The 11,491-nt window shown below is 52.0% G+C and overlaps 1 protein-coding gene across 3 annotated transcripts in view; it reads left to right on the forward strand.

The window, feature by feature from the left end:
• Positions 1 to 11,491, forward strand: part of ACSF3 (acyl-CoA synthetase family member 3) — a 47,507-nt gene that overhangs the window by 2,726 nt on the left and 33,290 nt on the right. For all 3 annotated transcript variants that reach the window (XM_021408472.1, XM_021408471.1, XM_021408473.1), the window contains exons 2-4: positions 557 to 1,279; positions 2,603 to 2,758; positions 11,087 to 11,241. In XM_021408472.1, coding sequence (XP_021264147.1) covers positions 587 to 1,279; positions 2,603 to 2,758; positions 11,087 to 11,241 — 1,004 coding nt within the window. In that variant the 5' untranslated portion in view covers positions 557 to 586. The remainder of the gene's footprint in view (positions 1 to 556; positions 1,280 to 2,602; positions 2,759 to 11,086; positions 11,242 to 11,491) is intronic.

Raw genomic sequence — 11,491 nt, forward strand, 5'->3', positions numbered from 1 at the left:
GCTTTAGAGCCAAAGTGATGCCTGTGATGGATGGGCCGTCGGGTCACAGGGGCTGAGCGCTTGCCTGCGCTTTGGCGTGAGCTTGCTTGTAGGAAGCAGGTCTCCACTGGGCTGGGGTTTAGGGGGCTTGGAGTTTGTGTCTTGGTGCGTGCTGCCAAACTCTGAGCACAGAGCATGGCAGAGGTTCGCTAACGTGAAGGAAAGTGCAAATTGAGAGCGAGTTACCGCTGTAATTATTTAATTTCTTAAGGGGTTAATCAAACTGAGTTAGAAGGGCACCACAGGTAGCCATTATTCAATGTCCTAATATTACAGATCGATGAAAACTATTTTGTAATTTAAGATAGGCTGTTCGTTAGGTTGCACAGGGAAGGGTCTCTGAGTCCTGTTCTATCTGGTCAGGGCCTAGCACGCTGGGGATACAGCAGTCTGAACCATAAACATTAATAATACAGTGGGTATTATTCAAATGAAGGCTGCCACTTTTCCTTTGTGGGAATAAACCCCTGGGTAATCGCTGCTCATACTTATCTGTTCCTATAATTGCTTTCTGCAGAATCACTCCAAAAGAAGCACTGCTGGCAGGATGCTGGTCTCCCTGCTCTTCCCCCCGGCGAGCTGGTCTGCGCGATGCCTCCTTCGTGACTTGCACCGGTGGGGGCTGCGTGGGCAGAATAGAGCTGGCTGTCCCCGCAGGGGTGTGCAAACCACATGGACAGCCAGCAGCCACCACGTCACCCCTGTCTTCACTAGGGCTTTGACTTTTGGTGACAAAATCGCCATCATTGACCAAAATGGTGAGCACACGTACAGGGAGCTTTTCTGCCGGAGCCTCCGCCTGTCCCAGGAGATCTGTAGAGTCCTGCAGTGCTCCAGCAGGGACTTGAAGGAGGAGAGGATCTCATTTTTGTGCCCCAATGATGCCTCGTATGTGGTTGCCCAGTGGGCTTCCTGGATGAGCGGAGGCATAGCAGTTCCCCTTTACAGGAAGCATCCTGTGCAGCAACTGGAGTACGTGATCGAGGATTCGCAGAGCGCTCTCGTCATCGCAGCAGAGGAATACGTGGGGAAAATATCCCCTAGTGCTGAGAAGCTGGGAGTCCCAGTTCTGCCACTCGGGTCTCATAGCAGTGGATCTGCAGGTCATACAGCAGTGGAAGATGTGCCCTTGGCATCCAGTGCTTCCTGGAAAGACAGGGGAGCCATGATAATCTACACGAGTGGGACAACGGGAAGACCAAAAGGTGTCCTCAGCACCCACGAGAATGTGCAGGCAGTGGTGAGTGCTGCTTTCTCTGCAATGCTCGTGCCGAGTTAGAGGTCTCGTCCTTCACAGGTGATTTGGCATAACTGATTTCTGCACAGAGCTGTGGGGCTGTGCCCTGAAAGTCCCCAGCACTTCTGAGGTGAACACAGAACTTTGTGTTTGAGGCTCTGAACCTCGTGCCCCAGCCAGGGGCATGGCTTCTGCCTCCTTTCCTGGAAAGCAGAAGAGGTGAGACCTGTTGTAAAAGGACTGCTTTCTTTGCAATTTTCTTTTCTTCACTGTGACTAGCAAGGTATCTTTGCCCATAATTGGAATATAACTTAGCCCAGCACTGCACAGTACTGTGTGAAGTCTGTGCATTATTTAACTATATATCCCCAAGGCAAAAAATCCATTAGCTCTCTGAGCCAAAAGGAATTAAAAGTTTGAATGAGCCTGCTGACTACCTCACCAGTTTGTTATCACTGCCTGCAACCGATAGACTCATGCCATTAGGGAAAAAGAGCAGGGAATACATCGTGCCTTATGGACACATCGTCGAGCTCCCACCTTTCTGGATGCACAGATATTGCAGTGGCGGGCGCAGTAGGAGATGATGGATAGAGCCAGGGCTCGGCTATATCGGGCAAAGAATCTGCTCCCTTACAAGTATGCTGATCATTTGGGAGGCAGCCGAAGCAGTGACTGCCTTTGGTGCTGTCTCACAGAAAGCTTAAGACCCGCACCCTGCCTTGTGGAAGAGGGTTGTGAATGGCATGACCAAATTCCACTGGTTTTTATTTTTAGGGAGCTGGAAATAAGCTCTCCAGTTGCTAATGCTGGGCTCTGAAGAGCTTTGTTCTGCACAGGAGCCTGAGGTCTAACATCTTAAAACACTCTGTTAAGAAGGGATAATTAGAAGTTTCATATATATTCTATATATTCTCTTCATGGGACAACGATTTCCTTCTCCCACTAGTTATCCCTTACACATGCTAGAAGAGCAGTGTCATCAGTGTCCAAACTGTGTCAGCTGAGTTCTGGAATACGTAAGGTTTTGTTAAATATTTCTGCAACAGGCCAGTAATTTTGCGGGTCCTACTTGAAGTCATTGCTGACTTAATTCTCAGTAGCAAGGAAGGCCTGAGACGTAAGTGAACACAGGTGTCGTCTTCGTGGTGGTAATTCTGCTCCTGCTGACCCTAAAGAAGGGATTTCTGTGCCCAAGTGTTGTTCTGGGAGCTGTGGGATTTCTGGCACCAGCTGTGCAGGGGGGATGCTGGGAAGATCGGGTACCTTGTGCTGGGTGAAGCTTTCCTCCTGCCCTGACACTGGATTGCGTGTCTTTTTCCTTAGACCACAGGGCTGGTTGAAAAATGGGAGTGGAAGAAAGAAGATGTGATTCTGCACGTGCTGCCTTTGCATCATGTCCACGGGGTGATCAATAAGCTGCTCTGTCCTCTCTGGGTGGGAGCGACATGCATCATGCTGCCCGAATTCAGCGCGCAGATGGTAAGCCTGGAGGGATTGTGTGTTGTCTTTGAAATTCAGCAGCAAGACCCCATGCGTTTTAATTAGAGCAACTCTGCAAATAAGTTCTTAAACAATTCCAGCCTCTTTAGCTGCTGGCTGCGTGTGGTTCACAAACTGTTAAAAACCCTTTCTGCTGGATGCTCAGGCTGGGGTAAGCGTGCTCTCCTGGAGGTTACAACTTGTTCGAGTGTGACAGACGTTATCGTGACACTGTGCTGCTCCTCCTTGATGTGCTGGGGGTCTCATGTTGGGGGTGATCTATTCTAGATACCCACTGAGAGCATCTGCACCCAGAACAAGGGTTGTTTATTTTCTGGTACAAGGAGGAAGGTGGAAATATTGGATTTTTCCCTTGCACGTTGGCAGTGAGCTGCCTGAAGCGATGCTGTTGGTTGGATATTTCATTTTTAGCAGCTTGCATTTTCCATGTCCTCGATGTTTTGTGCTACATTACATGACAGAACATAGACTTTAGAGTTTTTTACAGCCTGAGTAAGAGAAATACTAATACTTGTCACTCGCATAGAAACAGTGCTCTTGAGCTATAGAGGTGCAAGTGTAAACAGATCTGTCAATTCAGACGCAGCAATGTAAGTGAGAGTTTGCAAATTGAGAGCTGCTTGCAGTTTTGCAGGAACGGTGACAGGAGGGAAACCTCATTTATAAGTGCGTCTCTGCTGCATTTAGTGCTGTTTGCTAGCCAAGACGGGAAGCACCAGTCTCAGTGCTCTGCTTGTGTTTTGTTCCTTGCCCGTGGTGGCAGGTAGCTGACCTATCAAGAGGATGAAAAGTGACAACCAGCAGTGAAGTAGAACAGCTTCTGCAGCTACTGGCTCCTGGGACCTGGCACTGTTCATCTACATCCCCCGATATCGGTGGTGCTGTGAGAGGCTCTGGAGTTCTGGTTTGCTCCGAGATGAGCAGTGTCACTATTAAGTGAGCAATTTCAGGTGCTGGTGCCACCTCGTAGCAGAAAGGGGACCTGCTTTGTCAGTAGGCAACTCCTTGGAAAAGTGGCAAGAGCTTGTCAAGCCCGTGCTTTGTGGCTGAACAGGTTATTTTATGTGTCTGTGTTTATTCATGTGCCAGGCAGCTTTGTTGTGCTGAGGGGACAAAGAACAAGTGCCCAGGGTGCACCTGGAACCCCTTGATGCTGTGACTCTGTGGTGGAGCTGAGTTTGGACTCTGATCTGAGTGAGCTTATGACCATGTGATTCTTCGCTGCTTATTTCTGCTTCGCAGAGAGGCAACCACAGAAAATGCGTGCTTCCCTTCTTGTTTCAAGATGGCCCTGGCACCTGAAAACCCCACTGGTGGCTGAGCACCGGTCCTTCCAAGGGGAACAGCCCCAGAATTGCAGAGGGGCAGCTCTGCATTCACATTTCCAGAAGGATGCTGTTGTAGAGGAAGGCAACGAGATCCCCTGGCTGCTGGAGCTGGCACTATCTTCTTGATAATCACTACCTCATTTAATCTGCCCCCATCTTTATGGTGTCACCTCAAGAAGCGTTCTATGCACGCAGCTTGGAGTGCAGCAGGGACATGTGTCCCACCAAAGCCAGGGCTCTGCGCTCACAGCTTGGGGTGCAGCAGGGATGCGTGCCCATCAGACCCAGGGTTCAGAGCCTTGTCCAGGCATTGCTAGGAGGCAGCTGGTGTGGAGCAGGGGAGCGTGCCGATAGCCTGGAAGCAAAGCCAAGCCCTCTGGAGGGCGCGTTTCTCCACATCCTGTGCCACTGGTGATTGATCGTCCCTTATACCCTTGTGTTTTTCTGTGCTCTCTCCCGACATCTGCAAATCAATGAGCTGACATTGAAGGATGGGTCCGGGTGCCGGCAGCGGGGTGCCTGCCCGCTGCCTCTGATCAAAGCCCTCCGCCAGAGCCAGCAGCGAGGGCGAGTGAGGACAGCGCCGGGGCCGTCACGCTGACCCTGGAGGTTGGACTTGGGCAGAGGTCGGCTCGGAGAGCGAAGTCCCGGGTGCTCTCAGGTGCACTTGGGCTCTGAAGGACGTCGTTGGCTTTTCTATTCTTTGTATTCCCTTTATTTTTCCGAGGGCCTCCCCTGGGAGCTGGAAGTGGTTTGATCGACACTACAAAGAAAGCGCACGAGGGTAAATAAGGCTTTCTTGTGGAGTTTAACGCAAGCTGCCTTTCAGTTCCAGTCTATTTTCACCAGCTGTTTACAAAATACCCTTTGCTGCTGAAATCAGCTCTCAGAAAAGCGGCAGAGTTTCAGTGGAGGATTTTGCAGAAGGAGCCCGAGTTTTGCTGTGTGCTTTTTCTCTTGGTTGCACCTTGAGAAAGCAGCCAATTATAGTGTGATATAAAGAAACCCGGATGGCAGCTAAAACACTTGACAGGCTGATCAAAACAAGGCTGGGAACTTACTCTCAACCTGCTGCAGGCGTATTTAGCCTTGAGTGATACTGGCATGGGTTCAAGAGAAACCGCAACAGCATACCCGATGTGTGTTTGGTTTCTAATCACTAACACTTCATTATACAAAATAAATACTTTATTATTACAGTGTTTATTAAATTACATAATTTGTGGTGTGCCTTATAGTCAGATGCTGATGCCAGTCTGGTTTCGGTGGTGGTAACAGGGCTCTTATTTTTTCCCTTCAGTTAAAGGCGCTGCCAGCCCCGGAGCAGGATTTGCTGTCGCTGCCTGCAGCCCAGTGTTAGGAGGTGGCATCTTTCAGCCCCTTCCGTCTGTTTTTTGGTAACTGTCCAAGGAAAGGTTAAAAATCAAACTGTAGAATAACCTCGGTGTCCTGAGCAACATCCACTCCTTCACCAAAGCAGCATCTGATGCCCAGGGCTGCGTGCGAGCTATTGCTGGGGCCACGGGGGCTCATTAAAGTGTATTGAGCTGCCTCAAGCGTGAAAGTTGCTGCATAAAATCAGATTCTTTTTATTAAATGAGGACATCCATTACTCTGCACCAGCTACTGTACATGTTATAATTCACTTTATAGCACCATCTGTTAAGGCTGTCTCGCTTAAGCTTTTTGCAGCATCTTTTTATTGTAAGTTATTAAAAAATACGGCTGCGTCTATTAATCATTTATTAATAAAGGGTTTATAAATGGACCCTTAATTTCCAGCGGCACAGTCAGTTCATCCGTGCTGTGCAAGTCCCCACTGCACGGGCTGCAGCGTGGTGCTGGGAGCCCCCCCAGCTGCTGCTTGCCCTGGGGCCGTGGGAGCAGCACCCAGCGCTGCGAGAGCGCTTCGCTGCTCGGAAGGGACAGCTCTGTGCTGCTGTGGGCACGCAGAGTGGGCAGGAGAACGGCATCTGAGAGCTCGTTCCTCCCAGCAGCTGTGTGGGGTGAGGGCAGCTCTGATGTTATTTTTGTTTTCCGCTGAGCGTGAGAACGGGGAGGGCAGAAATGTGCTTTGAAGTCAGAGCAAGCTGCAGCCGAAGGATCCCTTTGTGGTCCTCCTGGCAGAACTTGCTTCCAGGCTGCGTGCTTCTCCAGCTGCACTGTTGTGTGCGCAGGCAGCCAGCATTTCCCAGTGACTTCTGAACCCGTGCTTACAGAGTGGGGGCACCCCGAGCCCACTGCCTGCTGAAGCTTTTGGCCAATGTGGGCTCATTCTGAGTTTGGAAAGCAGGAACTGCTTGTCTTGGCCTTGAGCACCACTGCTCCTGCCTGGACAGGAGGGGACTAATGCTTAAGGGACAAATGTTCAGCTGAGGAAGGCGGTCGGCTCGTTGCCTTGAACGCAAGGTCAGATCCTGGCAGGTCTTCAGTGTGGGAGATGGAGGAAAGTTGTAGAAATCTCAACTCCCTATGACCCCGCTGTGGTCCGTGCTGCCCCTTTGTCTCTGCTGGGCAGGTCCTGAGCTGCGGTGTGCTGCCTGCAGAGTGACAGCCGTGTCTGTGCCCCGCAGCCACTTTGTTGGTAAGCATGTTGAGATGCACATTTGTCACCCTAAAGTTGCAAGAGAGGCTGTTGTTGTTGCGGTGCCAGTGTCACTGTGGCTGATTCTCGGGCCCTCGAAGGATCGAGCCCTCTAAAATCCATGCCCTGTTTTGCAATGAGGTGAGAGCTGGGTGCTGCTGCATTGTGCCTCTGTTTGGCTTCGGGGTGAGGTCCCATGTCACTTCGGCAGACATCAGCCTCGGTGGTTTAGGGGTTGTTTTTATAATCAAAGCAAATCCAAGCACACAGGGATCTGATCTGCCATAACCAAGCACCAAAAGGACGGTGTGCTGGGATTGCCTGTCCCATCCTGTTTCGGCTGAAGCAAGGCACTCCTCTTCCCATCCACTGATCGGAGGCTGCAGAGGAGTAATTTCGCTTCAGACTCAGCGAGGAGACGGCGGAGGGAGGAGCAGGTCGCTGCTGGATGGGTTTGATCACTTCTCGCAGACCTGGCTTTCAAAAGTTAGTGTTTTTCTTCCTGTCTCCCCAGCTCTGCCGTCTGTCCTCAGCATCTGCTCCGCGGTAATGTCTTTTCATGTGTGTGGGGAGAAAGAAGAAGTGGAACCGGAGCCTGTCATATTTACTTACATTCCCGGGTCCCAGGGAAGGCACTCGCTCCTTTCACTATGCCTGCAGCACAGGAAGGGTTTAAAAGCTTCAGCCTGGGATACAGAGGGGCCGTCCAACTGCACCGATGAATAAATGATTAAAACCAGAGCCGCGCAGAGCACAAACAGTTTGGGGTTACAGCAAACACGAGGCGAAGCCACCAGGGGCCTGGTTTCCCTTTGGAGGGAGGGCAGTTTCCCTTAGTGCACTCGCAGCATCGTGGCTCTGTTTGGCCGCAGCCGCTGCTGCTCTCGCACGGAACCCGCGCGGCAGAGATCGATGCGCGGCACGAAGCCGGCTCCCGGCTCAACAGGAGGAGTAAAGGGATGATTTAACCTCGCGTTAGAGGCACTGGTGCTGCTGAGAAGGTTTAAGAAGAAAATTCGATAACCGCTGAAAACGATACCGTAATTTGATAGAAGAGAGAGGAGCTGTTGTGTCTGCCAATAGAGGCAGCGGTACGGGTCGGCTATTATCTGTTTGGGTTTAATGGGAAAATCCATGCTGATTTTCGCTTTCCTTTCAGTTCTTAAGCATTTTTGCCCACATCTCTCCCGGCTCCTTTTGGAGCCCTGCATCAGGTAAAGTCTGCCTGGACGCAGCGCACAGACGGCCACTGCCACCTTCTCCTTTGCTCTGCGATAGGAGGTAGCCAGGTACTGACAGATCTGCTGGTTTCTGCCTGGTTTATACCATTGCATTTCCCTCTGAGGGCAAAGGCTCTGTTAAGGAAAGAAAAATTGTCTCCTCTTCCGCTCTGTGCTGCATCCCTTCCTTCAGGTGACGTTAGCAGATCTGGCCGCGGGCTGGGGAGGGACGATCTATGGGAGCAGCTTGCGCGTTCCTCCGGCCTCATTCAGCACCGTGCCATCTGCGTGCTGTAAGAAATACGTGGGAAAATCTTGCAGCTTTGCCTCGCTGGGATTGTTTTCTACCCGCTGGTGTCATTTTTTCCTCTCTCTCTCTCTCTCTCTTTTTTTTTTTTTTTTTCCTCATTTCCTGCTGGCAAAATCCCACCGGCCAGCCCATGGAATTGCCCAGATGTGCTTTTGTGCAGTGGGAGGGGAAGAGAATCAGGAATGTCAGGGGGCTCTTGGGAACAGAAGGTCTTCTGCTTTGCTGGCTCAGGCAGCCTGTCCTGTAAGCCAGCAGTGCTGTGCGCCTGCCCTGGGCTTTTGGTGCCATCGTTGCTGATGGGAAGCTGTACCCATTCTTGTTTTCTTGCAGCTAGAAACTTTTTGTTTCAAGCCCTTGCTCATCTGAAAAGGAGTTCTGGTCCACTCCGCACCATCTCCTGAACATATTCCATCTGAAGACTGGTACTTCCCTTGCACTTTGCACTGTAGTGATGATTTAAGGGCTCAGCATTACAGCCAGAGGGCTCTGCCCCACTGAACGTCCCCAGACCCAGGCATCTCTGAGCTCCCTGCAGGCAGGCAGAGCAGGGAATGCGTTTGTGATGGAGGTCTCAGGTGAGCAAAATAAAAGGAAATGGTGAGCTGCCAATATCCTGTCCGTGGGTGATTGATGTGGTGACAGTGACACGTTGGGTAACAGAGAGGGAGAGACCGATCGTGCTGCTCTAAACCTGACGGCGTCAGAGGATGCCGTGCGTGGGAAGGGCAAAGCTGGCCCCTTGCTGGAGGCCGTCCAAGTCCCGGGCTTGATTGATTAGTCCCAGGTAACGAGACTTTCCCAGATCGTTCTCTTAAACCATGAAGTTCTAGTTATAAAGCAGCAATAGCTTTTTCAGCTGGCTGGGCAGCAACAAGCCCTCTGGACGCCTCTGGGTCTGGAGAGGGCTGGGGGCTGCCAGCCTTGGACCGCAGCTCGGTGCTTAGTGCCACTGCAACACATGGTCGGGATCCAGATTTGGCTGAGCAGCAGCAGAACAGGTGGGGATGTTTGGCTGTCAGCAGATCGGCCCAGCAGCGGCTGGTGGCACGCATCCAAAGGCAGCTGCTTATCTTCAGGAAGGGGCTGCTGCTGGGGCGAGTCGGGCTGACACGGAGCTGCTCCCATCGCCGGGGTGGTGGCACAAAGGGTTTTATCTAGGGCAGGAGCTGAGCAGATGTGCGAGGACGGGGGATCCCGGGGTGCAGCAGAGAGCTGTGTCTTGGAGTGATGTTGTTGTGCGTTTGTTTGCTTTGTTGTTGCTGTTGTTTTTGTTTTTTTTTTTTTTAAATCCAAATGCATGTGAAAATAAATCTGCTGCACAGCCAGTCAGACTGGAAGTCTGCCCGCACTCCCCACAGCTGCTCCAGGCTTCTGCAGGCAAATCACACGGTGAGGACCGAGCAGCTCCAAGCGTCTGTCTCCCTTCAGTTCTTTGGCACAGGCCCGGTGCCTGCTTGCTGTCACCTGTTTCCCCTGCCCAAGGCAAAGGCTCGGTGGAGCAGCAAGGCGAGAGGAGCAGGTCCCTGGCTTTGGAGATGTCTCTCTCTGTGCTGCTGCCTCAAATGGGAAAAATGCTGTGGGGCTGAAGAGAAAAAGACCTTTGGGGAGGGAGGCTGGGAGGAACATAGTAGAGGTTAGAGCCTCCTCAATGCAATTTTGCCTGTTCTGCCTTCATTTAGGGCTTCGTGCTGGCAGGGGTGCCTGCAGCATCGGGGCATGGCTGCGTTGTGTCACTCAGACACACTGCATTCCTTTTCTGCTCCCCCTGATGCCCGGGGGGCTCCCAGTACTCATGTCCCAGCTCCCACAACTCTGGAGGTGTCCTTTGGTCCCGGCCCCGTGCCTGGTGGCTTCCCAACGTGTGCATCCCTCGGGTGGGACGCTGCCTCTGTTGGATGCGTACGGCTGCATTAAGGAGAACAACGCGATGCCAGTGGGTTTTTTTAGGGGCTGATTGTTCTGAAGCAGCCAAGTGAGAGCCAGTGGGGAGAGGAGGTGCTGGCGCAGTGAAGGAGAAAGTAATGAAATGGAGCCCGAGCGAGCGGGACGGAGGGGAAAGGGGCAGCGCACACACCAGCACCCAGGGTGACAGCATGAAGGAGAATCACTTGTTCACCTCCAATCAATTCATGCCTTTTTTCACCGCCGCACGCGCCTGTGTGCAGCTGAGCGTGCGCTGGGAGGGAGGGAGGGGAGGCGAGCGGTGTCAGGAGCTGTTAGGAAATACATTTGTCAACAACAGGGCAGGGAGCAGGGAGAAAGGAGAGAGGCGGCCGAGCGGGCTGCAGCCCTTTATTTATTGATGGCTTTGTATCGTTCCTGTCTTGGGGAGAGCTCACCTAGGGGGAAGAGTGACAACGTGTGGAAGAAATGGGTCTAATTTCAGTATTTATGCCTGCTCGTTGCTAACTGCTCCCACGTGGAGCTGCTCAGCCAGTGCAGCGTCTGGGGCCACTCGTTGTTCCTCTCCAGCAGAGCCTGCTCCTGGAATTTGGGCCAATTGATGGGACCTCAAAGCTTCAAGTCCACGGGTTCCTACCTGTGTGCTGTGTTTCTTGTATGGGGCTTGGTGTCTTTCCTCTCTGGAAAGCTGGCAGCTTTGTGTAGCCTTTGAAGTGTTCTGTATGCTCGCAGAATTCACCGCTTCTGCCCCAGGCTGTCTGTCTACGTCAGCAAACTCTTGGCTGTGACACGGTGGTACTAACAAGTGCCATTTCCATCATGTGATCATTGAGAGTGAAAGCGATGGGTGATCCCTTGCTGGGAAAAGAGCTGGGAGGTTGGCACCGACAGTGCTGACCATCGCTTTCCTCTGCACTTTATATTCAGGTATATATGTTTGTATATATGTTGCCTCCTTCCTAGGTTTGGAAGAAGTTCCTAAGCTCCCAAGCTCCCCGCGTCAGCGTCTTCATGGCAGTGCCCACTATCTATGCCAAGCTGATAGAATACTACGACGAGCATTTCTCTCAGCCCCAAGTGCAGGACTTCGTGCGTGCCTTTTGCCAGGAGAACATCAGGTAGGTGGGCAGCACGCATCCTGCATCCCCCAGCTCTGCACCAGGCAGGGGTTGCTGTGGCTGCTGCACCAGGGAACCTACCAAGTTTTCTTTTCCACTTCACCTCCGCATTACCGGGCAGGTTGTAGTGCTGTAGCATCTCTCTGACAAGAACAGGGGTGTCACGGTATTGTCTAAGGGTCTGCGTCCGTGACAAGGGGGGGAACAGGCCCAAAAGAAAAAAAAACGAGAAGAGAGGAAGGAAAGAAAA

Source organism: Numida meleagris, chromosome 10 (assembly GCF_002078875.1).
Source record: "Numida meleagris isolate 19003 breed g44 Domestic line chromosome 10, NumMel1.0, whole genome shotgun sequence".
Taxonomy (NCBI): domain Eukaryota; kingdom Metazoa; phylum Chordata; class Aves; order Galliformes; family Numididae; genus Numida; species Numida meleagris.